The 27328-nt window shown below is 36.2% G+C and overlaps 1 protein-coding gene and 1 long non-coding RNA gene across 2 annotated transcripts in view; both read right to left on the bottom strand.

The window, feature by feature from the left end:
- The window catches only part of LOC101834266, a 71359-nt gene extending 55114 nt beyond the window's left edge, over window positions 1-16245 (bottom strand). The window contains exons 1-11 of the mRNA XM_040748069.1: window positions 16104-16245; window positions 15690-15761; window positions 10638-10742; window positions 8988-9041; window positions 7155-7256; window positions 5027-5080; window positions 4045-4149; window positions 3283-3342; window positions 2632-2718; window positions 408-449; window positions 155-196 (exon numbers count right to left, since the gene is read on the bottom strand). Of these exons, the coding sequence (XP_040604003.1) occupies window positions 155-196; window positions 408-449; window positions 2632-2718; window positions 3283-3342; window positions 4045-4149; window positions 5027-5080; window positions 7155-7256; window positions 8988-9041; window positions 10638-10742; window positions 15690-15761; window positions 16104-16245 (865 nt within the window). The remainder of the gene's footprint in view (window positions 1-154; window positions 197-407; window positions 450-2631; window positions 2719-3282; window positions 3343-4044; window positions 4150-5026; window positions 5081-7154; window positions 7257-8987; window positions 9042-10637; window positions 10743-15689; window positions 15762-16103) is intronic.
- Window positions 16246-21380: 5135 nt separating this feature from the next.
- Window positions 21381-25469, bottom strand: LOC110340857. Its single transcript, XR_002382686.2, has 3 exons — window positions 25387-25469; window positions 23606-23749; window positions 21381-21452 (listed from the first exon to the last, which is right to left on the bottom strand). It is a non-coding gene; the product is annotated as an uncharacterized LOC110340857 (long non-coding RNA).
- Between the last annotated feature and the right edge of the window lie 1859 nt (window positions 25470-27328).

Raw genomic sequence — 27328 nt, 5'->3', positions numbered from 1 at the left:
CGGTGGGGTGAGAGGATGGGGGGGATGGTAGAGGGTGCGGGAGGAGGGGAGGGAGAGGGAACTGGGATTGACATGTAGAGCAAGCTATTTAAAATTAAAATAAAGAAAAATATATTTTAAAGCATTAGTATTCAGTCATTTTGTATCATCTTACCTGAGACGTGTGGGACTTCACCCAGTGGTTTGCTAAGCTGAACTGTAAGACAAAGTACAAATCAGAGACCACTGTGATATTCACAAACAATGCAAAATTCTTAACGGTGAAATAACAGAGATAACCAACCCAATTTTCATTATAGTCACATTTCTATCAGCCTCCTGAGTCCCGGGACTATAGGCATGCACCACCATGCTTGGCAAAAATATATGTTAAAGCATTAGTATTCAGTCATTTTGTATCATCTTACCTGAGATGTGTGGGACTTCACCCAGTGGTATGCTAAGGTGAACTGTAAGACAAAGTACAAATCAGAGACCACTGTGAGATTCACAAACAATGCAAAATTCTTAACTGTGAAATAATAGAGATAGCCAACCCAATTTTCATTATAGTCACATTTCCATATTTCCATCCCATCCCATAAAAACACGAGAAATGAGTTCTCTTAAAATAGCATGATACTCTCATTTGAAATATTATAATGTTAAACTACATCAGGGCACTAGAACAATGAGTTAAAAGCAGGCGTGAAGAGATGGGTTAAGAGTGTTTACTGCTCTTGCTGAGAAATGGAGTTCAATTCCCAGCATCCACATCAGGCAGTTTACTATCACCTATAAGTCCAGCTCCAGGGCATCCAATGCCCTCCTGTGGTCTCTTCAAGTATCTGTACTCAATGCACACACCCATGCAAAGACATACACATAATTAAAAATTAATTTTAAGAAGCTGGAGAAGCCGGGCGGTGGTGGCGCACGCCTTTAATCCCAGCACTCGGGAGGCAGAGGCAGGAGGATCTCTGTGAGTTCGAGGCCGGGCTGGACCGATAGCCTCCAAAACAATACAGAGAAACCCTGTCTTGTAAAAACCAAAAAAAAAAAAAAAGAAGAAGAAGCTGGAGAGATGGCTCAGTGGTTAAGAGCAATAGCTGTTCTTCTAGAAGACTTGAGTTCAATTCCCAGCACCCACCTGGCAGCTCACAACTATCTTTAGCACTAGTTCCAGAGGATCTGATACCTTCACACCAATACATATAAAGTAAAGTTAAATAAAATATTTTTTAATTTTAATTTTAAATAAAAAAATAATCCCTAAAATTCATCATTTTGATATTTTTCTCTTGAGCTCTCTAAACTTTTTTTTAACTCAAGGAGAGAAAGTAATTAATTTAACAAATGTCTAGAGATTCATACTTTAAAAAATTCATAAAAAATGAAAATGTATTTTTGAAGGAAAAAAAATCAGTTGCATATACGAGTGGTCCAAGATCAAGTTCCCAGAAGACTCAGTGTCCAATGACAACCCTTCTGTTTGACAGGCGTGTGCATGCACTACACTGCAACGCCTATGTGTAAAGTGAGGGACTTTAACATATGAAAAACTAAGTTTCAGAAAATTTTAGATCTTTGGCCTTGTGTCATAAATCCTATAGCCCCAGCCTCTGAGCACTGGGTCTAAAAATATATATTTTAAAGCATTAGTATCTCAACTTCTTCCTAGGAACAGTAGAATACCACCCCATGGCTTACTAAATTGAACTTTCCCATCAACCACAGGGGGAAAGGTACACATCACAAAGGCCACAATGAGCTTCACAAACCGTAAAATTATTTTTACCTCCAGAACTTCATGCTTGCTGGGCAAGTGCTCTACCACTGAGCTAAAACCACATCCCCTGTGAAGTTATGAATTGTGAAGAGCATACAAGATCAGAAACTTTTAGATTCCCAAATGAGCCCTTCTTCCAATCCACCGAATCAATCTGGAGCAAAATTTAGAAGCTGCACCATCTTCCACAAGTATTGCATGTGTGTGTGTGTGTGTGTGTGTGTGTGTGTGTGTGTGTGTGTGTGTGTGTATACATGTACATGTATATGTGTGGTGTGCATGTTGATGTTGGGTGTCTTTGATTCTTCCGCATTTTATTTATTGGGATAGGATCTCTCACTGAACCTAGAGTTCATCAATGGGCTAGCTGGCCACTAAACCCCATGAATTCTCTTGTCTCTACATGCCCAGCAATGGAAATTACAGATGCACACCTCATATTCTCATGATTGGATAGTAAGCACTTCATCAATTAAGTCATTTCCTAGGCTCCACACCAGAAGTTTGAACTGATCATAACCATATTTAATCTACAATGAGGATCTTTATTAATCTCATATTTCTAACTCCAAATTATCTTCACTTGTGTTTTGTCCATATATTTCTCCCCTCCAACCTCTACTTTAATGAACCATAGAGGGTAAATTTCTTATCCAAAATACAGCATAAGGTCCATGGTTTTGTGTCTTTCATTTTAGATCAAGAAACACAAACTATCTTAAAAATAGCATAAAAGTGAGGCTTATTTCAGACAGGCTTATCTTAAGATGTGTTCAATTGTCTTGGGGGCTCAAATTTCAGGAGTGTGAGGTCAGAAACCCACTATCCCACACTAGAGCAGTGTATAGTGTGTTTACAATTACCTTGACAACTCTCAGATGGTTTTTCAGAGAAGCCTATTCCCATTTTCTCCAAAATGTTGTCAAGGTCACTGACATCCAGCTTCCCCTCTTAGGAAAGAGAACAAACTTTGAAAACAGTATTACAACTCCATGGCCTAAAAACAATGTCCATATATTATCCTTACTATGTTTAAAATCTATCCAACTCAAAACGAGATTTGATACCAAATCAGAAGGAAACTTTATTCCATTCAACTTGGCGCTCTGCTGCTGCCAACCATGCCACCTTTTTCATTAATACCATTACTGCTTTTGAAAATTTTTCTTTTTCTGCCCCACTTATCAAGGAAATGTGAGTTCCATGAATACAAGGTCATTATCTGATTCCATACTGTATCTCTTACACCTAGAGAGACACCTAGAACTTCAAGACTCAGTAAAGACTGTCTAAATAAATTACCTAACTAAAAGGAAACAGAGCAAGACTGAAACTTTAGCTAAAAGAATAAGGGTTATTTTGTTGTACAAACTACTAGGAATGTGGTTTATATTGTTAACAAATGCATGCTATTTTTCAATGTGCAAAGGACCAAAGTATTGTTTGTCACATATATTAAACAGCTCATTAACACAGATTAACATTTCTTATTTTAGTCATAATTTTGTACTCACCCTCTTTTTTAAGAAGATCAACTTTATCCAGAAGTGCATTTAGAGCTACCTTCCCATCAGCTGTAATTTTAAAAAATCATTTGAAAACAAAATGCCTTACACTATAAATCCACTAATACACTCTAAATATACAAAACTAAGATTAGACTTAGAATCAGGGCACTGCAGTGGTAGAATAGGAACAAAATCCTGCCTCCAGTCCACTCCCCATATCTAGTCTAGAAACCGTTGAATTAACTCTGTTCCTTGTCTCTAACACTTCTTGCTTCTCATTCCTTCTATTTCTATTTACCAATGTCCTTACCTTTTCTTTCTCTGTTTTCTTTTCCTAATCTAAGTCACTCCCAGCAAAGACATCCTGCCAGTTACACCAAAGAATTATAAAAGACAATTTTAATGAATTTGTATCACTAAAATATGATTACATCATTTTCCTCCTTCCCTTTCCTCTGTCCACCCTTTCCAACTCCTTCCATATCTATATTTTAAAGTTCAAAAGCATGAAAATTAGCCTTTGAAACTTAAAGTCATAGTAATTCAAACAGTTCCCAAAACTCTTTTCTAAGGATGGCAAGAGGTAGTGGGTGGGTTAAGATATATATTTTTCCACTGCTAGATCATTTGAACTCAGATGGACAGAACAATAAATTCAAGACTTAACCTTTCTGAATGTGTCACAAAGTTCCAGTACAGTAGCTTACCGACTCCTCATGCACATGTCTAACTCCCTTAGATAATATCCATAACAGCAGAAATGCTTACTGTCAACTGGCAGATGTTCTTGCAGATCCTGAAATTCTTTATGTGTGAGTTCCACTCCAATCTTCTCCAGGGCATTGACTAATTTTGTGGTGTCAACTTTTCCTCCTAAAAAGAGACGAGACAAATTTTTTTGCACAATTCACAATGGTGTGCCTACATAAACACATAAAATATATGGGCATATACAATATATTTCTAAACATTTGCTTCCTAGTTTCAAAGTACAAAGCAAAGCTGTTCAATAAAATACTTTTCAAAGATGATACAAAAAATATCCAAGTCATACATAGGACCACATATCATTAATCTCCTTCAAGATCATAATTGTACATGATATGACTACAACAAAAGTTTTAAAATGTGAAATTGGTAATTGTCTACCAATAAATTACATCATAAAGAAAATAAATCAATTATTTTCACTACTGGTTATTAACTAAACTAGAAATGGTATTTCTCCCCTCTAACTCAATTAATTTTTTCTGGAATTCCAATTAGTTATTCAGCTACAAAAATAACTTTTGATTAATGAGGCTTTATAAAATTAGTGTTTCTATGCAGGTCTAAAAATGAAAAGCAGAATAAATATATGATTTAGAAATAGACTTAAAAGAGATATTAGAATATGTTCAATGCTACAGTTGTATAGATTCTCTGCTGTGAGAGAAACTAGGTATTAACAGATATAAATTATTTCATTATCACTTTATAACCCAAAATAGTATGAACAAAAGAAACACTAAGTCAAATTCTCAATCACAATATATGAGAAAATCAAATAAAATATACTAAAGGATAAACATTGTAATATTTTACTTTGGTTTTTAAGTTTGGATGATTTTCTTTTGTCCTTTTTATTTCTTCTATATATTCTCCAAGATTGTATGATATGGATATGCTTGTTTATAATCATAGATAAAATTCAATTAACTGAAATATTATCACAACAGCTTAAGATTTCCATTTCATGCCTCTTACTCACTTTTAAGATTCTTGATGGTATTCATCAGATTAAGCTGACTTATCTTTCTATCAGCTGTGAGAAAAGATACAAGGACTCAGCAAAAGCAGTAATGATACCAGACTTCAAAACAAAAGCACTGCACTTTTAAAAAGGTAGTATAAAAAGCAAATCTTCAAAATTTGGTTTGCTATTACCCACTGAGCTGTTTCACTGGCTCCTCTCTTAGCAACCTTTAAGTATATAATTCCCTGTGACTCGTTATGGTTCCATAAGTTATGGCAGAGCTCCTAAATTAACTTTTCTTGCCAAATTGAAGTTTATTTTTTAAAGCTCATTGTACTATTACATGTTGAATATATTGTTACCTATTATTTTATTGTCTATTTCTATTCATGAGTTTAAATTTTTTATCTGAAAAAAGCTCCCTTTTTTAAAGTAATTTTTTCACATAGTATATTCTGATCATGGTTTCCCCTCCCTCATCTCCTCTCAGATCCTCCTCACCTCCTCACCCCTCCAGCTCCATGCCTTCTTTCTTTCTCTCTTTAGAAAACAGGCCAATAAACAAATAAAACAAAGCAAACAAACACGGAAAAGAAAACAAAACTGCAGGAGAAACACACACACACACACACACAAAGATCCCATGTATAAGTGAAATCAGGTGGTATTTGTCTTTCTGTGTCTGGTTTCTATCCCTTTGCATGTTGTCCTTCAGGTCTACCACGTTGTTGTAAATGACAGAATGTGTTCCTTTTCAGAGGTTAAATATAATACCCCATATTGCTCCATTTTTTATTACGGACACTTAGGTGAATATAGTGTAGATATTCTCATGGATTCTAGCTCTGACAAGTATGTGAAAAATGTATTAGAATTGAATATGGCTCTTAAATCACAATCTATAGTCCATGGTCCAGTAACTTTTGGAATAAAGAGAACAAGACATGATGCCATTCACAACCAAGAAACTCTTTGGTGGCTCTTCCTACCCTATGATCTGTATGGTGAAATAAAGACCCTATAAGATATAGCTTTGCCTACTTTTATAGCTCTAACTTCATAAAATAGGCAATCAAAAAAAATCTTCCTCATCTGATTCAATTGCTTACAGTTACCTGAAGGCGATCATTGTTTCCTTCTACTTCCCCTTCCTTCCCATCATCCCAAAAGAATATTGGGATGCTTTTTAACTTCACTATGTAATTTTCTTCATATCTTCACCCAACTTGCAAATGAATTATACATTATTTGCTAGAGAAAGTAAATTTATTTTTTTGTATTCTTTGAGCCTAGTATAGCTCCTAGCATATCCATGTAATAAATGAGCAAATTGAAAATAAATCTCAAGAATAAAACCTACATCTTTACACTTGTACTTTGACTTTGCTAATTCAACATAAAGGAGATTGGATAATTAAAATTTATTATAGACTTTGTTACTTTTTTACTTGTGAAATAATTATAAAATAATTAGACTGCTATACAGCAATTACTTGGAATATTTCCTTTACTACTATGACTATTTAACCTACATATTTTAAGTGTCATAAATTCTACAATACCATTGTTCTTAGTAACTTGTAAACAAAGCTTTTACAGACCTTGTCTTCTTGTTTTCCATTTCTCTGCCTATCTCTATGTCTTTCCCTGTCTTCTTTTCTAGCTTATGTTAGGTTTCCTAATGACCTCAATGGTATTTCTGAGTTAACTTGTAACATCTAGGGTCCAAGTACTTTCGGCTTAATTATTTATTTAAATGTCCAAATTATAAATAAGCACATCATTCCAAGTGATCTCGATCCCCCCCCCCATATGTACTCCTGCCAGTGTGGTGCCATTAACTATTATGTTATCCACCAGCAGCAAAGCTGGGTCCTATGAGGGTTACCACTCTAATGTTTGGACTTCCAACCTTCCAAGCTGTGAATTCATTAAACATCTTTTTCTTCATAAAAAATAAAGTAAAATAAATAACCACATACAAACACATTCCCTCCTTTAGTACCAGATACACCTGTATACTTTCACAGTAACTAAATAATAAATAAAACAAATATTAAAAATAGTTGTGTGATATCAATATTCCTTATAACTAATTCTGAAAGTCATATTTGAGAGGTATCAAGATAATTGAAATGCTCACCACTGACAGGGAGATGGCTTATGAGGTCATCATATTCTTCACTCGAAAGCTCAATGCCCATATCATCCAGGAAGGTGTTCAGATTAGCAATATCAATTTTTTCTTTGAAGATATAGAAAAGCAAATGATAAAGATGTAATTTTATAATTATTTCAGTGCAACCACACTGTTATTGTGTCAAATTCAAGAAGATAAGGTAACTCAGTCAGATAGTGACAACAGTGTAATATACTGTGCTTTTCACTAAATTTTAAGAAAAAGCTTTTATTAAAAGCATTCAATTTATGTACATAGGTAATTATTTTGGTATTGTTATTTTAAAATAAATTATCATATAAATGTCCTAGATTTCCCTAATTCTAATTTGGTAAATGTTAATAGCTAAAGCTTTTATAAACAAAAGCTCTTTAGGATCTGTGGGGGGGAGCTCATGGATCCTAGACTGGTAGCTGGGAAATCACCATAGGACTGATTCAGATACCCTGAATGTGGGTGTCAGTGAGGAGGCCTTGGCAATCTATGAGGCCTCTGGTAGTAGATCAGTATTTATCCCTAGCATACAAATGGACTTTGGGAGCCCACTCCACATAGAGGGATATTCCCTCAGCCTAGACACGTGGAGGAGAGCCTAGGCCCTGCTCCAAATGATATGACAGACTTTGAAGATCCCCCATTGAAGGTTTCACCCTCCCTGGGGAGCAGAAAGGGGATAGGATAGGGGGTCATTGGGGACAGGGGAGGAGGGAAGGGAGAGGGAACTGGGATTGACATGTAAAACAAGCTTGTTTCTAATTTAAATTAAAAAATGGGGAAAAAGAATATAAGAGAGTCAGACAACAAAAGGTTTGGCAGTCACTAGTATAAATACATCAACATACAGTGATATATTATTTAAAGCTATAGAATTGATTGTGAAAGAAAGGTACAAAAAGATGGTTTCTTTTCATTTTTAGCCTTTGCTTGCCATTTAGGCTTTTTATGTTTTTTTCTTTTTTAATTTTATGTATGTGGGTGTTTTGCTTGCATGTATGACTTGAGCCATCTCTCCAAGCCCTTGCATATTAGTGTTCAGTCACTTCAATAAGTATTAAACATTACAAATTTAGTAAATAATTAAATTATTATAAAAATGCTAAAAATAAATGTCAAGGAACTGGGGAAAAGGAATACTTACATACCCCTGGTGGGGATGGAAATTATTCTAGCCACTACAAAACTCAGTGTGGCATTTTTGGGGGGAAAAAACACAAAAATTTTCATATGGTCCTGTTTTATATTTCTAGGCATATACCCAAAAGAATTAAAGCCAGCTGTAATTGGGTACTGTGTTTACTGTGGCCATTCACAATAACAAAGTTACAAAACCAGCAAGTGCCCATCGATGGAGTAACATAGAGAAAAATGTGACTGGTATGCACAATAGAGTTTTATTCAGTTATTAAGTTTTATTAGCAATAATGAAGACTTTTTTCATTTGGAGTAAAATGTATGAAACTAGAGATCTCCATGTTAAGCTAAATAAAATATACTCAGAAAAATTAGTCTCACATGTTTTCTCTCATATGTGGAGTTTATAAAACTTAAAAACAGGAACAGAACATAAAAGGAAAAGGAGGACTTGTAAGGAATAAAAGAGAATTAGGGAAAAAGAGAAAAGACAAGATAAAAGAGATGGTGAGCCTGATCAAAGTATGTTATATGTATGCATGAAATCATCATAATAAAACTATTTACTTTGTACCATTAACAGACACTTTAAAAGAACCAAATCAATACAATAAAAAGAATATTAAAATATAGATGGAGATGAGCACAGTGTTCTGATCAGCTCACCTTTGAGCATCTTCATATCCCCCACCAATGTTTCCATGTCCACTGATCCACCATCTGTAAAGAATTTTCACACACACACACGCACACACACACACAAATATAAACTCTAATATTAAAAAAGTAGTTTTGTCATTTGTATCATTTTCCCTAGAACCTCCTACCCTCCCACTCCCACCCCTGTCTCTTGTAGTTCCATTTGCCCGTTTCTATAACAGAAAACCTAATGGCACCTGCCTCAGAACACACAGCACATCCTCAGTAAATGATATTGATTTTAATACTTTTGAAAGTAAGGGAAGCAGAGTCTACACCTATTATTTCAATGTAAATGAGAAAAGTAACACTATACATCTTTTCCCTAAAGTTTGGGTTTAAAAATGACAATGGCATCACATGGAAATGGGCAATCTAATATGTCAAATTTTATTCTAGTCTTTAGATGAAATACATGACTTTGTGACTTATTATAGAGCCTTGAGGAATAGCTTTTCACAGAAAACAGTGAGCCGCATATGTATGTCTGAATATATGGAGAGACAAAAATCAGTAGTCTGTTTCTATTTTCAGATGTGGATGTCTATAAAAATAAGTTATGGGGATATGAATTTCATTTGCGAAGTGAAAGTTACAAGCCATGACAGGATAGACTAACATTACCCTGTGGCCTCTATATATTCCTGATAATTATCTGTGTAGAAAGAAAACCTGAATTATAGTGTTTTTGTCAGTCTTATGTCAACTTAACACAAGCTAGAGTCATTTGGGAAGAGGGACTCTCAACTGATAAAAGTCTCTGTAAGACTGGCCTATTGGCAAGTCTGTTGATCATTTTCTTGATTAATGATGGATATGGGGGAGCCTAGCCAATCCCACTGTAGGTGGTGCCAGCCTTGGGCAGGCTGCCTTGAGTTGTAAATGAAAGCAGGCCAACCAAGCCATGAAGAGCAAGCTGGTGAGCAGCACCCAACCATGATTTCTGTTTCAGTTACTACCTCCAGGTTTCTGACTTGAGTTCCTGCCCTGTCTTCCCTCAGTCATGTGACTGAGTTGTAAGCAGAAACAAAATTTTCCTTCCTACAATACATGGCTTTCTGTCTTGGTATTTTATCATAGCTATTTAGCCTAAATAGCGTGGTACTGGCAAAATTCCAGACACATGGTCAACAGAATAAAAATAAGCCCAAGAAGCTATATCCATTTGATTCTTGACAATGGTGCCCAAAAGCATACTGAAAAAGCTATACCCTCTTTATCAAGTGGTGATTGATGCAAGAGAAACTGGATACCCACATGTAGAAGACTGTTCTCCATCTTTCACCCTATACAAAAATTAGTTTCAAATGGATCAAAGACCTTAAGGTGAAAGCTAATAATCACTGGAGGGATTTTGAAAAGCAGGCTGGCCTTTTAAAAGCTATGTTTTAGGGAGTAATTCTCACCTGGCAGTGGAATGAACCAGTTACTAGCAACTAAGTCTACTACACCTCAACCCGTCAAACAGTACATAGCATGACTTTTGTAATTCTGTAATGATTGCTTTTGAAGAGAGCTATCTTAGATGGTTCAAGGAGGTACCAGAACCTCCCACAGGGAAACCTCAGAATGAATAAACTAATAGTATGAACTACTATGAGCGTTTTAAAACCTCACCAGGAGCTGGCAGGTGTTCAAACAGAATCTGCTCCAACTCGTCGGTGAGTCCTATGTCCATGTTGTTTGAAACCTCATCCACAGGGCTAGTATCAATCTTTTCGCCTAAGGAAACATGACATGATGGAATGAAATAAAATATGAAATCACATGAAAGTAGGATGTCTACGTAAGTCCTACATACTATTTGAAATAGGAGAAAACCAGCCCTGGGTCTCTGTTAGACTTTATAACATGAATCATTATAAAGTTAAATAAATGTCTAGAGATATAGTTCAGTAGCAAATACTTGCTTACCATGAACAAGGTCCTGAGCTCAACCCACAGAACTGTGAAAACATTAAAAGTATAAAAAAAATGATGTATCCCTGGATGTCTTGGGAATCATTCTGTAGGCCGGGGTAGCTTTGAACTCAGAGATCTGCCTGCCTCTGCCTCCCAAGAGCTGGGATTAAAGGCCTGTGCCACCACCACCCAGCCTCAAAGGAAAATTTTTAATTTAATATAAAATCTTGGTTATATGATCATTTGATTCATTGTGACCATACAAACAGCTAAGTCTACAAGTATATTTCCTTAAAGTTCAAAATTTACAGTCTTCACTTATTAAATGAACAATTACTCAAGTAATTTTTCATTAGCACCTCTCATTTTTGTGGATTCTATTTGCAAAGAAAATAGTACAAATGTCATGTTGCATCAAAAATAGCTGCTTTATCCAACATACAGTAGCCAACAGAAATTAAGGGTCTAATAAATAAGATCTAGTGACAAATTTACATGTAAAATCAACTATTGAACTAGTATTTAAGAAAAAATGGGTATTTTAAATAAATGTGTTTTTCTATGTTTTTCCAAAATGTATATATATACATGTACATATACACACATATACATATAGAGATAATAAGATCACACATTTTTCAAATACATAAACATACTTTAAAATCAACATACAAGTTTCTCAGTACCTTTCATAACTTATCAAGAAGACATAAGAATAAACCCACAGGGAAACATTATTTAGCAAGTATAAGAAAATAGAGGCATTGTGTATTTTTCTTTATTATCTCACAAAAAAAATCAAGTAGTCAATTTTAGTGAGCTACCACTGTGAATAGCTTATACTATGAACTATGGACTGTGACTTCCAGTCCATTAGGAGCCTTAAAAGCTACCAGTATATATCAACTTTTTGAGAAATCACAGAAATGAGAGTGTAGAGAAGATGTGTTGCTGTCTGAAAAAAGTCTCAGACAGTCCTGCAGCTCCAGAGCCACAGGCAAGAAAACAAGGCTCTCTTTCTGACAAGGTGAAAGAAACAGGTGTTGGTGAGGTAAGAGTCAAAAGCCCCAAAGCAGCTGGCAAGTCAAGTCAAGGAGCAGAGCTGCCCATTTATCCAGTGAGCTGCCAGGTATAAAACATTATTTCCCTATCCTCCAATTTCCACAGGAAAAGGTTCAGGAAAGAGCAAAGAAAAAGAGAGCATTTCTACTTTGTTTTCTTACCTCCCAAACTCCAACTGAAGACTGCCTTCAATCTAATTATTTCCCAATTCATGCCTCACCCAGGAACCAGAATGAGTGAGTATTCCAATATACAAATTGATTAGCTCAGTATCCCCTTTAAAACTTATTCCTTTTGTTTTAAATTCTAACACAGAAGATTGTTCATAATTTTTTAAAAATGCATGTAATATCAATGAACATGTTATCATGGAGGGAGTAAAATTTCACAGGGTCCCATCACTAGACAAAGAACTACAGGCTGTAAGAATTAACCTCTTCCAGGGATAAGTGCCCTAATTGATTGTTCAATGCAGAGTGGTCAGCCTCGAAACCATGCACATTCAAACAACAAAAGAGGACTCAGTAGATTGGATTTATATATATTTGTACACACACACACACACACACAATAAAAGAAAAAGAGGCTATCAACCTGAGAGTAGGCATGGGATCAGCTTGAAGAAGGGTAACTACGAGATGAAGGGATGAAAAGGTGGAAGTGGTGCAATTAAAAATACCTTTTAAAGGCGGGAAAGATGGCTTGGGGGTTAAGAGTGCTGCCCGCTCTTTCAGAGGTCCTGAGTTCAATTCCCAGAAACCACATGATGGCTCACAACCATCTGTAATGAAATCTGGTACCCTCTCCTGGCATACAGTTATACCATATGCAGAACATTTTATGTGATAAATCTTTAAAAAATTAAAGAAATGCAAAAGGCATTTGTTCAATAGTTAAAGGTCACACTAAGCCTGATAGAATGACTTTGATCCCCAGTGCCCACATAGTGGAAGGGGACAATCAACTCCCACAAACTGTGTACTTTTACAGATGTGCCATCACACACACACACACACACACACACACACACACTAAATGAATGCTAAATAATTAAAAGAAGCAAAGCAATTAAAGTATTAAAATAAAAACATACAGTGATGGAGTGTGGCCCATGGTAGGGACTCTATGATCTCATACTAAGAAGAATAAATAAAATAAGACAGATGAATAAATGAAGTACAAATGTTTCCTTACATTCCACTGACAATATAAAAAGTAAGCATGAGGGAAAAAACATCTTTTATTAGAAGGGCAATTAATAACTGTTAAATAAATGATGGAGTTACAAAATTAACATTTGGCTACCATGATGGTAAAAATAAATTCAAGCCCAAATTATCAAAAGAGACTAAACACAGTATGTGCAAGTTTGATGATAAATAAGATATTTGGGCCAGGCGTTGGTGGTGCAAGTCTTTAATCCCAGCACTAAGGAGGCAGAGGCAGGTGGTCTCTGTGAGTTCCAGGCCTTCCTGGTCTACAGAGCAAGGCCAGGATAAGCTCCAGAGCTACACAGAGAAACCCTGTCTTGAACCCCCCCCCAAAAGATATTTAGTTAGTTCCAAAGACTCTCTCGTATTTTCTCAATGTTTGTAATGGACAAGGGGTACATATAAAGGATGCAGTCTGAGAACAAAGTGTGCATCCGTAACAGGAGGGTCTGATGTCATGAATTTCTTGATACAACGCACTGAGAGGAAATGGCACCATTACTGATCTACTCCTGTCAAGGACCTGATCTCAACTTCTTATGAGGAAATAATGATAAATCCAAGTGAGGGTCAGAATAGATGCTTTGTCCAAGGAAACAGAATCAAAGGAAATTCTACACAGACCCCTCCCAAGGAAATACAGTGAGAGACCCTGAAGCACCTCAGATCAGGAAACCTGCAGAGCCAGAGATGAGAGCAGACTGATGCCCATACCTGTCCACTGTTGTCATGGAAGCTCCAGTAAGCTCGGGAATTGATGTTCAAACAGCAAATGCTGGAGGCTTTCCATTTGGGAGAATTTAACGAATTGGAATTCTACTTTTTTCTTATTTCAGCTTTGTCTTGCTTTGTGTTATTTCTATGTGTTCTGTCACATGCCTGAGCACGTTCTTAAGTTGGCAAGGAGGGATTTCAAGTAACCCTGCTGGCTGTCTTGGCGACCCTGCAGTGGACTCTGCACCTATTCATGTATGATGGCCTCTGCTCTCTTCAGCTCTTGATGGCCATTTTAAAAATAATTTTAGTATCAAATTTTCATTAATAAGACGACTTCTCAGAACCATTCCTAGTACGTAGCTTTAGATTTTGACAATATTTACTAACTTGCGTTGCTAGGGTCACATTACTTTGAAAAACATCTAGTTTGCTGTCACCAACCTTATCTCCTAGGAAAAAACAAAAATAAATTCTACCTCAAGCTATTTATTTTCTGTACTAAGCAGTACACTGGTCTTTTGGAGAGAAAAGCTTATTTTTTCTTACGTTTCAAGACATTTTTTTAAATGTAATCACTATTAACATTATAGGCAATATTTTCAGGCGGTATGGTAATATTTTATTTTGTTGTTGTTACTAGTATTTCTAAAAAGTAGATGGAGGGGACGGCTGGAGGTATATATGGCTCAGTGGTCAAGATTGCTCTCTACTCTTGCAGAAGACCAAAGTTTGGTTTCCAACACCCATGTCAGACAGCTCTAAATCACCTGTTCCAAGGGATTTGACACCCTCGTCTGGCTTCCACAGACACTGGCACACATGTACATATACATATACATGCATGCACACACACATACACACTCACACACACACACACACACAGAGAGAGAGAGAGAGAGAGAGAGAGAGAGAGAGAGAGAGAGATGAAGTATATTTCTAATTCTCCAAAGATGGCATTTCTACAAAAAAATAATTTCTCCATAATGGTTTTTGCCTGGTCAAATTTATGTCATGAGCAGTAACCAAATAAGTAAACTTTGAACTTCCAAGAAGTCACGTGAAGGGTGATATAATTGCAGCTTAAAGTCAAAATTATTCATCCCACTGTTCTTTTCAGTACTGTAGGTATGAGAAACAGGAGCTCATCAGAAAACTCAGAAGGCTGAAACAACACAAATACTATGAACACTGAAAAAATAAAATAAAATCCGTGACACACTGTATAGTACTGTCAAAAATTCTACCAGACTGAATTTAGTTACTGGGAAAAACAGAAAAAAAGAGGCCTATGCACAAAAATACCAAAGAAATCAAAGTTAAAATATCAAAAGAAAAATACAAAGAAAATTGTCTTAATATCAACAATAAAACCTTTCTCTATAAATTGTAAATTAGCACTAAGAACTCATGATTTGTCATATGCTAATATGTCTTATGAGTACACTTTGGTTACAACCAAGTAATTTAACTCTAGGTACTGTTCCATTCATTTTAACTAATGTTACTTTTACATTCACGGGGCCCTCAGTGGAAAACTACAGTCATCAAGACTCTGATGTCCAGACTAGAAAGAAGAGCTAACTAACAGCTGCTGCTATTAAGGTCCTTTCCAATTGTACTACAGATTAAACATGTACGGCACAGAGGCATTAGAAATCAGGCCTTTCACAGTGTTAACTGAGCTTATGACTAACCGAAAAGGGCCTCTGGGGTTTTTCACAAAAGACCTACAACACGTCAGTATCTATCTCCACTCAACTAAAACAACAAAACTTACTTTCAGAGGCAGATGAAAGCTGTGACTTGATCAAATGCTTCAGAAACTCTTCTAAATCTAATGTCCCATCCTCTAAAAGGAAAAGACCAGAGAACATGGGGAAAGTCAATGATAAGATAACGCAAACAGGCAACTATTGCAACTGCTCCACTGGATACTTTATAGGCTTGGCTTTGAAACATGGAGATACACTCAGTCCGAAAGGCAAATTCACAGTATCATTCAGATATATACTAACCCTGCATATTAGGCTTTGCCAGCATTGCTGAAAATAATTAGACTTTGAATAACAGTGACTGGAATCTCATTAGGTGGTACATAGACGAAAGTCTAGGCTAATCCATGGTGCAAACACTTGGAAAGTTCAAGACTCATGTCACCGAGTAAAGGTACTTAGAAACATTAAGTACTCACCCCTGGGTGCCACGTTCTTCAGTGCTGCCTCAATCACATCTTGGGGTAAGGCAACCCCTGCGTTTTTCAAAATGGAGACTAGATCATCAGGACTTGTCTCATTTCTCCTAATGGAGTCCAGAGTTTTCAAGAGACCTAGCATTTCTAGGTACAAAAAAATACACAATGTAATTTCAAAAGCATTTAAAATATCCTGACTAATAACAACCATGTCTATCACTTATTACAGTCTGACCTTACTAAACTATGAGAAGTTCTTTGTGTGTAACATCTCCTAATTTAAACCACCCCTCAAATGAGGAGGTTATTACCAAATTTTCCTTGATTTATGAATTAAGAAAGGAAAATAACTTTGGAAAGACTGTTCTACCCCTAAATACACTTATTCATTTTGAAGTCAAGTTTAAAGGCCAAAGTATTTAATTCTATAGGCAAAACATTTAGCCACTATGATAACTAAGTCATTGTAGATATTTAAATTTTAATAATTTATACACACACTTACACATACCATATATATACATGGTATGTTTATATATGTCAGGTTAGGGGACCATGAGAGGGACAAAAGAAATCTGAAGGAATGGGGAGGAAGAAAAGGGTAATAGAATACATGTATCATGAACACAGAAAGGGAAATGTTGGAGGAAGGGAGGGGGCCAGCAAAAGGGGATTACAGGAAATTAGAGAGAAGAATAGAAGAGAAGCAATAAGAACTAAGTATCTGCGAAAATTCCATTAATGAAACGTATTACTTTATATTCCAATTTTCTTAAACATCTAATAATTTAAATAAAGTTTGAAAAAATAATATTATACAAAGAGCAATCTCAGAATACCTACTTATGCTCCTCAAGATTTCCTAAAGTAATTCGCTTGCCAAAAAGAGGAAAACTGGTGGCCAGTGAGCTGGCACAGTGGGTAAGGCACTTGCTGCCAAGCCAGATGACCTGAGTTCAGTCCCTCAGACCCTCACGGTAAAGGGGAGAACTCACTCCCATATGTTGTCCTCTAACATTCAAACATACATTGCACCCATAAATACACACATATAAATAAGTAAATAAAATGTAATTTAAAACTTTTTAAACAGGAAACCTAGTCATAGTTTGACTACTCTCCAGTATTTATTTTCCTTAAAATGAATTGCTCACATGTATCAATACACAAAGATTCACATAAATAATAGTAAGATGACATTAATATGTCAACAAAATGTAATATCCACTTTTGAAATTATACTATAAATTATTTCCAGATACAAAAGCCCCTTAAGCTTTGTTAAGCATCATTTCATAAACAATAACTCTGCAAGAGGTTTATGAACAATGTATCTATAAAATCTTATCAGCCACATTCTGAAGAATCAAGGAGAAAATACTTTTTGTCTGTTGAAAGCACATAGAACTTTGAACACATCCCAAATCCTGGATCTAAAAAATAATTTACTTTCATAGCTATCCAAATTGAACTTTGAATGCAGTTCTGCTTCAAGTTTGGAAAAAGACTACACATTAAACTATCTCAACATTTCTCAAAAAACGAGGTACTTCAAACAGACCCAGGGAGTTCAGAATAGCTGTAGATTTACATCTTGGTTTCAATTCATTTAAACTTTGAAAATTCATAAGTTCTAAAGATATCTCTTTAAAAAGGAGATGGCGTACTTGGGCTATCTGAGGGGCCCCTGGCTGTAAGATCAGGATCTATCCCTGGTGCTTAAACTAACCTGTTGGAGCCCATTCCCTATGAGGGGATGCCATGCTCAGCCTTAACATGGGGGAGGGACTTAGTCCTGCCCCAAATTAATAAGCCAGAATTTGTGAACTTCCCATAGGAGCCCTTATCTGATGGGAGGAATGGATGAGGGGTGGGCCAGGGGAGAGGTGGGGGGCAGGAGGAGGGGTGGGAGAGAGAACTTTGGTTGGAATGTAAAATGAAATTTAAAATTTTAATTTAAAAAAGAAAAAGAAGGAAAAATGGAGATAGCAGTTAATGAAATACATTAAAGTCAGATTGCATCCAATGTCCCATGACTAGGGTAGTGGATTAATAGAGAGAATCCCATGAGAGACTTTTATAAGTGCTATTATTTTCCCATATATGTCTTAATGGTGAATCTCGTGATAAAAATCCTGTTTTAAGAAAGAACTAATAGGATGAAGAGAGAACAACAGGCTTTCTCCCCCAAGGTTTCAGTAAAATGGCTGACAGCCAACTGATGCAGCCATCATGCATCACAAACTTGGACAGAAAGATGAATCATCCAGTTAGATTTGGGGTATTTACCAGGGTTTTTTAGGGACACATGGATATTCCAGAAAACATAAATCAAGAAAAGCTCATGACTCCATAGCCAAAGTACATTTGTTGTACAAATGTGTGCTGCTTAGTAAAACTAGAAACTGCACAAATAATAAAAATGAACCTACTCCTCCCAATGTATCTTTTACAAATTCCCACTTACCTGAACTTTTAACGAAATGTGGTGTTTCTTTCAGCTTAGTCAGCCAGTCTTTTAAATCTGTACTCCCCTCCTCTGAAAATGAAATGAAAGAATGAGCAGCTTTGGTCGAAAGTTGTTCATGCTTATTTAACGTTCAAAGCCAAAGCTATTCTTACGTGTTTCTAACTCTGGCTCTGTGATGCACAACTCAGAATGACTGAAAAGCGATATGGTTAGAACAACTCTTAAAGTCTCTCTGTGGGAGAGCCAATGAGCATATTACATGAGTTTTACACACTCCAAAGCAAAAGCTGTAGCCAATGCTTTGGAGTGCTTCTCCCCCTGACATTACGGTCTCCGGTTTTTTTGGCATTACAAGTCCTACCTAATGATTATATTTTCATGGTAACAATTCATCGACCAGAAAGTAAGTACTGAAAGTGAAACAACCACAGTGTCTAAAGAGGCCTCCACTTAAACTGTATACAGGGATGTGCACAGTCCCTTGCCTTTTATCTGTCATATACTTGGAACCTAAAGAGAAACAGCACCACAAGGACGTAGGGAACGGTAAGCAAACAATGGCAGGAACTGAAAATCACCAACCTAACTCTTTGAGGATTCTGGGGAAATCAAATTAGATTTGTCTCATGGGACTGATACAGCTTCACAGCCTCTGACCAGTGCCTGTTATTCAAGTCTCAAAAGGTAACGAGATGGGAGGAGAAGGAAAAATTATTTTTCCCTAGAATGCTCAGTATACAGAAAATGAAAAAAGAAAGAAAAGTTCCATCCAGCCTCAAAGGGAAAATCAATTGTTGCTGAATTCATTACAATTAATTCCAGATCACCCAGGTCCTTGAATTTATAAGGGAAACTAAATACAGTTTTATGTGGAATTTTAATAAATGACTCTGGCCAGGTGGCGGTGGTGCATGCCTTTAATCCCAGGGCTTGAAAGGCAGATGCAGGTGTATCTCTGTGAGTTCAAGGCCAGCTTGGTCTACAGAGAGAGTCCCAAAACAGCCAAGGATACACAGAGAACCCTAACTCAATAGATAGAAGATAGATAGATGGATAGATAGATAGATAGATAGATGATAGATAGATAGATAGATAGATAGATAGATAGATAGATAGATAGATAGATAGATAGATAATAAAAAAGAAAAACATACTATCAACAGAAATGTTTGCATCCAACTTCTGTAATTCTTCATCTGGTACATGAAGTCCCAGGCCTTTGGAAATTTGTTTCATATCATTAATACTAATGTTTTTACTGGTGACTCTGTCCAGAGCCTTTGCAAGTTCATTGGCCTCTAAAAAAGGAAATATTTTCAGTTTAGAAACAATTAAATTCTAAATAACAAACTTTAAACTGTGATTCAAAAGTTAGTATAGATAGCTGCGTTTTTTTTCATTTAAAGACAAAATAGCCCAGTTCAATTTAGAGCCCAACTCACTGGCTCTAAATATGTATTTAACCTTCATTTAATACACATGACATAGAACTAAATGCATGATAAAATCATAGAAGAAATTAAGTTTCAGTTAATAATTGGAAACTAATGTTAACGTAAAGGGGAATTTGCTCCCACATACCTATCTCCATTTTATTTAAAAACAAACACTTGAATGGGTGCTAATATAGTAATAACTAGTACAAATAATGTATTAATACATTCAAAGGATATTAGTGCCAAATAAAGAAAATAAATGTAAAACAAATCCCTGTGGAATATTTCAGGCAGATGCTATGACCGGTACAGGTACTACCTGTATTTCCCTGTAAGTAGTCTGTCCAAGAACAGTCAAGAAAATATTAATTATCTTCATCAAAGGTGCTAAAGAATTACTTAAGAAAAGTCTCCTCAGTGAGTGGTACTGGGAAAACCACACTGCTCAAAAAATAATACATAAGAATGAAGCTAAAAGTAGCAATTAATATTCCAGGTATCAACCCACCAGAATTAACTTCTGATGGAGAAAACTTGCCTTGCAACGTCTGCAAGAAATACAGACTCCAGAATATCTGTTGCTATGAATTTGGCTATATAATCTTGATATATAGAATATATACTGGGTGCTTTATATTCTCAAAAAGGCCCAGAGAAAGGAAATTCCTTCTCACTAGGGCGTCAGTGGTAAAATCTGCAGCCTCTGGATCTTATGAAGCCCCTTACTCCATTTAACCCTCCCCCACCTTTTAAGTTTGCCTGGATGCTTTACAAGTCACTTTTGTGGAGACCTTATCTGACTTCCTGGCTCTGAGAGATATACATGCCCATATCTTTGCTATTGTCAGAGAATTGCTAATTATGTCTGTAGGTTTATAAACTGGAAACCTTGTGGGATCTAGAAGAATTTTTTAAGGAGAACTTCTGAAAAGAACTTTAAGAGGGAGCTTATAGAGTGAGAAATTTTAGAGAGAACTTTAGGAGAGAAACTTTTGAAGAAAACTGTTTGGAATGGAGAGACCTCCTTTTGAAGAATAAAGAGCCTTGAGAAGAATGGTATGTGTATCAACTGATTTGTTCACCCTCAGACCTTTTTAGCAACCTGCCTACTGTAAGCCTCCTACATGAACACTCCTTAGGAAAGATGAGGGAGGGAGGAAGGAAGAAGAAAGAGATTAATAAGAATTGTTGAAAGCCAGACTTATGTGAATGTAAGACGCTCACCTTCGTCCAAGTCCTTACACTACTGTTTTCCCTTTATTCAATATGAAAAAATTAGCTATGTTTTCATGTAAATAGGCAATCAGTTTCAACAATTATGGCTCTTTTCCTAAAGTCTAAATGTGAATAAATCTTCTCAATTACACTCACCTCTAAAATCCTGTAAACGCTTACTGCTCTTCAACGCTAAAAGAGCGGTCCTTTGGGAAATGTCTCCATTTTCTATAAAAAAGAAAGGCAGAACAAAGATTAAATTAATAGTTAAGAAGCATGATGAATATCCACAATGAGCTACATCAGTTTGCTTATTGCCCCTTAAATCATGTTATACAGTTTTCTGCACGATGGACTTATTCAGAGTGCTATCCACTGTGCATCTATTCAAACCCCACTCATGTCAAAACCAGTTCACCTGTTTACTTTCCTTAAAACTTCTCTTCATCCTGCATCCCCCCTAACTACTACTCTATTCCTTCCCTTTCTATAACAGACTAATTTCTGGAAAGAAATGGTTTTATTCATATCTTCATTCACAGCTCCAACTACCAGTGACTAGCTTCCATCAACCACCACTAAACCTGTTCTTACTAAGTTTACCAGCCAACTACTTACCACCAAGCTCATGAGTACTTCCTAGATCCTGTCTAATTTAATACTTCTCTCCTTTAAACTGACTTTGCTTTCCTGTGTTAATACAGGCCCCTCTTGATGTCTTTACCATCTTTCTGGTTAATTCTTAAGGCCTTATAACTACCCTTCCTTTCTCACCACTACCTAACTGAGAGCATGCCCTAGTGCTCTGTCCCTGGCCTTAATCTCATTTCACCCATCATCTTTACTTGTCCTGTAAATATGCATTATATGTGGATGACTTCTAAGTTTCTATTTGCAGTCTGGACTATGCTTATTGCACATTTTCAACTGTCTGTCCACAATATCTCCTAAGATAAATGTTTCATATGTGTCAAAACCTGATGGTCTTCCTGTATCTTACATATGAAAAGACCTCAGATATATTATGAACTGTTTGAAGTCCCTTAATACTCCTTAATGTCTACATTTTGTGAATAACTCCTTTGAGACTCCTTCCCTGCATTTTTTAATTTTACCTAATTTCAACTCATATTTCAAATTCAAGTTCCAAATCCATCTCTTCTAAAAAAAACTCTCTGATGACTACCCCATCATATCCTGTGTGGATATGGTTCTCATTGTATGCTGTCTTATGCAGCAAGCTTCATGTTGTATTGCAGAAAACGACCTTGAACTTCTGATCCTTCTGCCTCCACCCACTGAGTGCTGGGATTACAGGAACACTGAACCATGCGTGGTTTCTGCAGCGCTAGATCAAACTCAGGGCGTCAGGCACACAAAGCAAGCACTTTACCAATGGAGCTGCACTTCTAGACACCACCTTTCTACTTTTCATATCTTCTCTCACTAAAATGTTTTCTAAATGTAAATATTTTATTTACTTTTATATGTTACATAGTACCTAGCCCCTGACATATAAAAGGCACTAAGTATCAGGTTCATCACACTACAAAACTTGAACTGGTTCTATTCACATAGATGACAATATGTCCCTGATGTCACACCATTTAGTGTACCAGTCAATATAACTAATGAAGCAATCCCCAAGCTCATTTAATAATGAATAAAAGAAAATTGTCCTGTGAATTGATTTTATTTTGCCATGCTTTTATTTTCACTTTATTATGTTTTCAACTTTTGAATTTTACCATCTATTGGCATATGTTCAACATACAAACTGACACTAGTTTCATGCCATGCATTGGTTAATCTACAATGCACTTTGCTTACATTCACTCTGCTCCCATTACCCTTCTGGTTCCCCTCATATCCTGTATAGTTCCCTTCTAATTTTAGGAATTACTTTTCCAAATATATACAATAGCTTCCAAATTTGAAAATCCTATGTCCATTTGTCTGGAAGCTCTCACTCAACCCCAAGTCATAAATATCTCAACCAGAGCAAAAAGGCCCTCTTATTCTCCCCAACAGTTTCAAGTCACTCCAACCTTGTCAGAGAGTCACCTTACCTTCCTTGATGTTCACCACATGTTCAAATCAAATGTGCCTTAACCCAGTGGAATAAGCAAATGATACTTTAAAGGGTGGTGTTAAACATGCTTACTAAATTTATTTAAGATGTTCTATTAGCCAGAGTGGCACTGAGCAGCTGCAACATCAGGATTCAAGAGGCTGAAGCAACAGGATCAAGAGTTCAAGATGTCTGGACTACATAGATACTGTCTCAAAAACTCAAACACACAAAGGTATTTTATTAAGTTTCATGACTGTTCTCAGAAGTATTCTGTTGAGGCAGACGGGGTTACAGTGGTTATACATACCATCAGCATCAAGTGTTTTCTCTAACATCTGCTGATCCTCAGGTTTTAAAGGAACATTGAGGTCACTGAAAGCATCCTTTAAGTTGGCAATTTGAATTTTGTCAGAGCTCATCAACCTGACAGTATTAAGGGCTGTTTGTATATCTGAAAGCAAACAGAGATTCTCAAAGTCGCTTCATATTTTTTCTTTGTAAATGTTTTCATGTTCTCTGTGATGAACAATAATACACAAATAATTTAGGCTTCTTGCCAAATGCATAACACAACATTGTCTCCATGGTTCTAAAACTAACTAAATTACCCAAAACTCCATCATCCTGGAGTATTTCCCTGTGGTGACCAGTTGTTTTTGTCTCAGTATGAAAAACTAAGGGAAACTGAAGAAGAAAGACTACTTAACTCAAGAGTTGGAGACCAGCCTGGAAATCGAATAAGACTTGGTTTCAAAATGAACAATGAATAAATGAGAATTGGGTATACCATTAAAAATAAAAGAATCCCAGTGTTTAATAATATAATTCAAATGGACCATATGATATAAATGTAAAATTATAAAATGATTAGATGAAAACACACAGTAATTGAGCATGAAGGCCACGTGCCCATAAGAAGCCGTAGCAAGAGCATCCAGTGTCTGAAGTCAGCTGGGCTCTATAACAAGACCTGATAGAGAAGAGGGGTCGGGGAAAGAGGAGGGGAGAGAAGAAACTGACAAGCAAAACCTTTAAGCACTTGGCAAGGCACAGATTTCTTACATATGACACCAAAAGTGCAATCCATAAAAGAAAAAGGTGATTAACTAGATTACTAAAAAGTAAGATTAATGAACTTCTAAAGACACTTTTAAGAAAATAGATACAAGCAAAAGACTAGGAGAAAATATTTGCTAATATTGTATCTTATATCCATGCCAAATTAAGAAATAATAAAGACAACCTAACTTTAAAATGAGTTTAAAAAACAAGACCAAAGAAATACAAAGAGAAAATAGGAAAATGAAAAGATATTCAACATAATAATTCACTAGGAATATGCAAAGAAAAGCCACAGTGATGAATGACTCACACTTGTGAGAGCAGTTAAATTACTACCTCAGAGTGAGCAAGCATGGAGATACTGCAGTGCTCAAATACTTCCACTACCAATGCAAATAAATATAAAAGGCTGTCACCACTTTATAAAACAGTTCAACAGTTTCTCAAAAACTTAAACATACCTCATAATATGACCCAGTTACCCACCTACTGGTAATTAACCAGAAGTAAAAGCATGCCTATATGACCTGTACATGAATGTTTACAGCAGCTTTTAGGTGGAAAGCCCCAAACTAAAGACATCATAATATATACACTGTACTTATAAAATGGGATAGTACTCAGTATAAAAGAATGAGTTACTGAAGCATGTCAAGCATTGATAAACCTTAACACTATTGTGCCACATAAAGGAGACCATCAAAAAGGATTTAAATACAAACCGAACTCTTAAGTGACAGAAAGACCAGTGATTCCTAGGGATAATAAATAGAAAGAAGGTAGAGAAGGCAGGTGACATTATCAGGTATGTGGAGAAAATCTGCCTCCATGTTCTTTCTGTGATGTGTTTATTATCTTGATTGTGATGACGACATCACAAATTATTCACTTCACCAAAGCAAGCGATTTAAACATAAAAGCATAATTTTTATATTCAAGCTATATTTCATAATGCTTCTTCAAAACAGTATCTTAACACGATGAAAACTATGACAAATACTTGGAATCAGATGTCAGCTGACCCACCTGCCAATACAGGGTCTGGTTTTTGTGTGCTTAACTTCTCCAAAATTTCTTTGAGACTTACTTCATCATTTTCTAAAAATAGAAAGTCATAATTATAAAATGGCAAAGTGATAGTGCTACTGATCACTATATGACAGAAGGTGGGACAGGCAGGCGTCAATAATCCACCATTAAACAACTAGGACAGGAGATGAAAATAGCCAAATATTCTAACTTCTGAAATGCAACAGGATCAAAACCAGAGCTACCTGAGACAGCTCTACCTAGAATCTCCTCCTTCAAAACAGAAGTTTTAACTATATTCATTTACTTGGCCTAAAATTAGAATATAAATGTTCATATATGAATGTAAAATATGTATATATGTAAAATAGACTTGATCTGGGATAAACAGAGTATATCTCTGATAAATATCTCCAGGAGAAAATAGGAATTTTAATGCAGTTTCAATATGTCTACCTTCTGTTATATCTTGTCTACCTATCTATGCCTTGTTTTTTGTTGTATTTCAAAGGCCAGTTTGTCTCTCAATTGGATGCCTTTAATCAGAAGTACAGAAGAGGGGTCTGTCAACAGGCCAAGTGCTTGCCGTTCAAGAATTAGGACCGTAGCCTTCAAGCAAGCACCAATACTCATGGTGACTTACCTGCAAAACTACTTTGTGGGGAGTGGGACAAGGGACCCTGAACAAATGGCTAGCTAGGCACTCTGAATTGGAAAGCTCTGGGTTCAAGCAAGAGATCCTGTCTCAGTACACAAGGTGGGGAGTGACTGAAGACATATGCAAACACATATGCACACAGGAGCACAGACAAACACAGGTACATGTGTGAGAGCTTGCACACGCACACGCACAGAGATGGGAGAGGGAGAGGGAGGGAAAAAGGGAGGGAGGGAGACACGGAGACACAGAGATACAGAGAGAGAGAAGGGAAGTGTAGGCATGGATATGAAAAAGGTAATTCATGCATAAAGGAAGCCATTATAGAAGAAACTATGGAGATTCATCAAAAAACTAAAGCAACACTAAAAATAGTACCACTATATGATTCAGAAACTCTAATGTTGGGTGTATACTAAGGAAATTGAGTCAGGGTATCAAATAAACAGCTCCATGCTCATGTTCATTGCATCATTATTCAAACATCATTATTTAAACAAATGCTAAGCAAGTCTTAATAAATGAATAAAGTAGACAGGATAATCACACAGACACACACAATGGGATACTATTTGGCTTTCAGAAGGAAAGTGTCATTTGAAATAGCTGAGATGAATTAAGGACAGTGACTAAAGTAAAGAAAACTAAGCATGGAAGACAAGGCACTGGAACTCTGACAAAGGAAACAGAAACAGAGTAGAATGTAAGGGGGAAAGGCCTGGGAGTGGAAGAGTGAGGACTGGAGACAAGTAGTTCGTGACAGAAAAGAAAGTTCCAGTTACACATGGGCTCGAGTTTAGGAGACCCACTGTACCATAAATGACTATAATTAATATCAGCACATTCCACTTAAAAACTGCTGAAATAGATTTTAAATGTCATCACAAAAATTATAAGGATGTGAGATAAGGAATAGGTTAATTACTTTATACAATATACATATACCAAAATAATGCATTATACAACATATATACAACTTCTGATTTTCCAACTAAGAAATAAAAAATGTTCATTGATAAAAAACATACTTATAAATGCAACAGGATTCCAAGCATATAGTAACACTGACTTCATTATGCTTCATACAGATTGGTCTTTCAAGGAGGATAGGAGAGGGCACTCAAACTGAAACTAAGTATGTATGAAAATGACAAAAGGAAATTACTATATTTTAGCTAATTTAAAACATAAGGGGTTAGGAGGATATCCAATGTTTAAAAAATTGCTGAAGGGTCTAGAGGAAAGATTTGGTGGTTAAGCACTTGCCATGTAAGGGTGAGG

This window comes from Mesocricetus auratus, unplaced genomic scaffold (assembly GCF_017639785.1).
Source record: "Mesocricetus auratus isolate SY011 unplaced genomic scaffold, BCM_Maur_2.0 Super-Scaffold_100007, whole genome shotgun sequence".
NCBI classification, from domain to species: domain Eukaryota; kingdom Metazoa; phylum Chordata; class Mammalia; order Rodentia; family Cricetidae; genus Mesocricetus; species Mesocricetus auratus.
The sequence above is the reverse complement of the archived record's forward strand: the minus strand, read 5'-3'. Positions and strand labels throughout refer to the sequence as shown.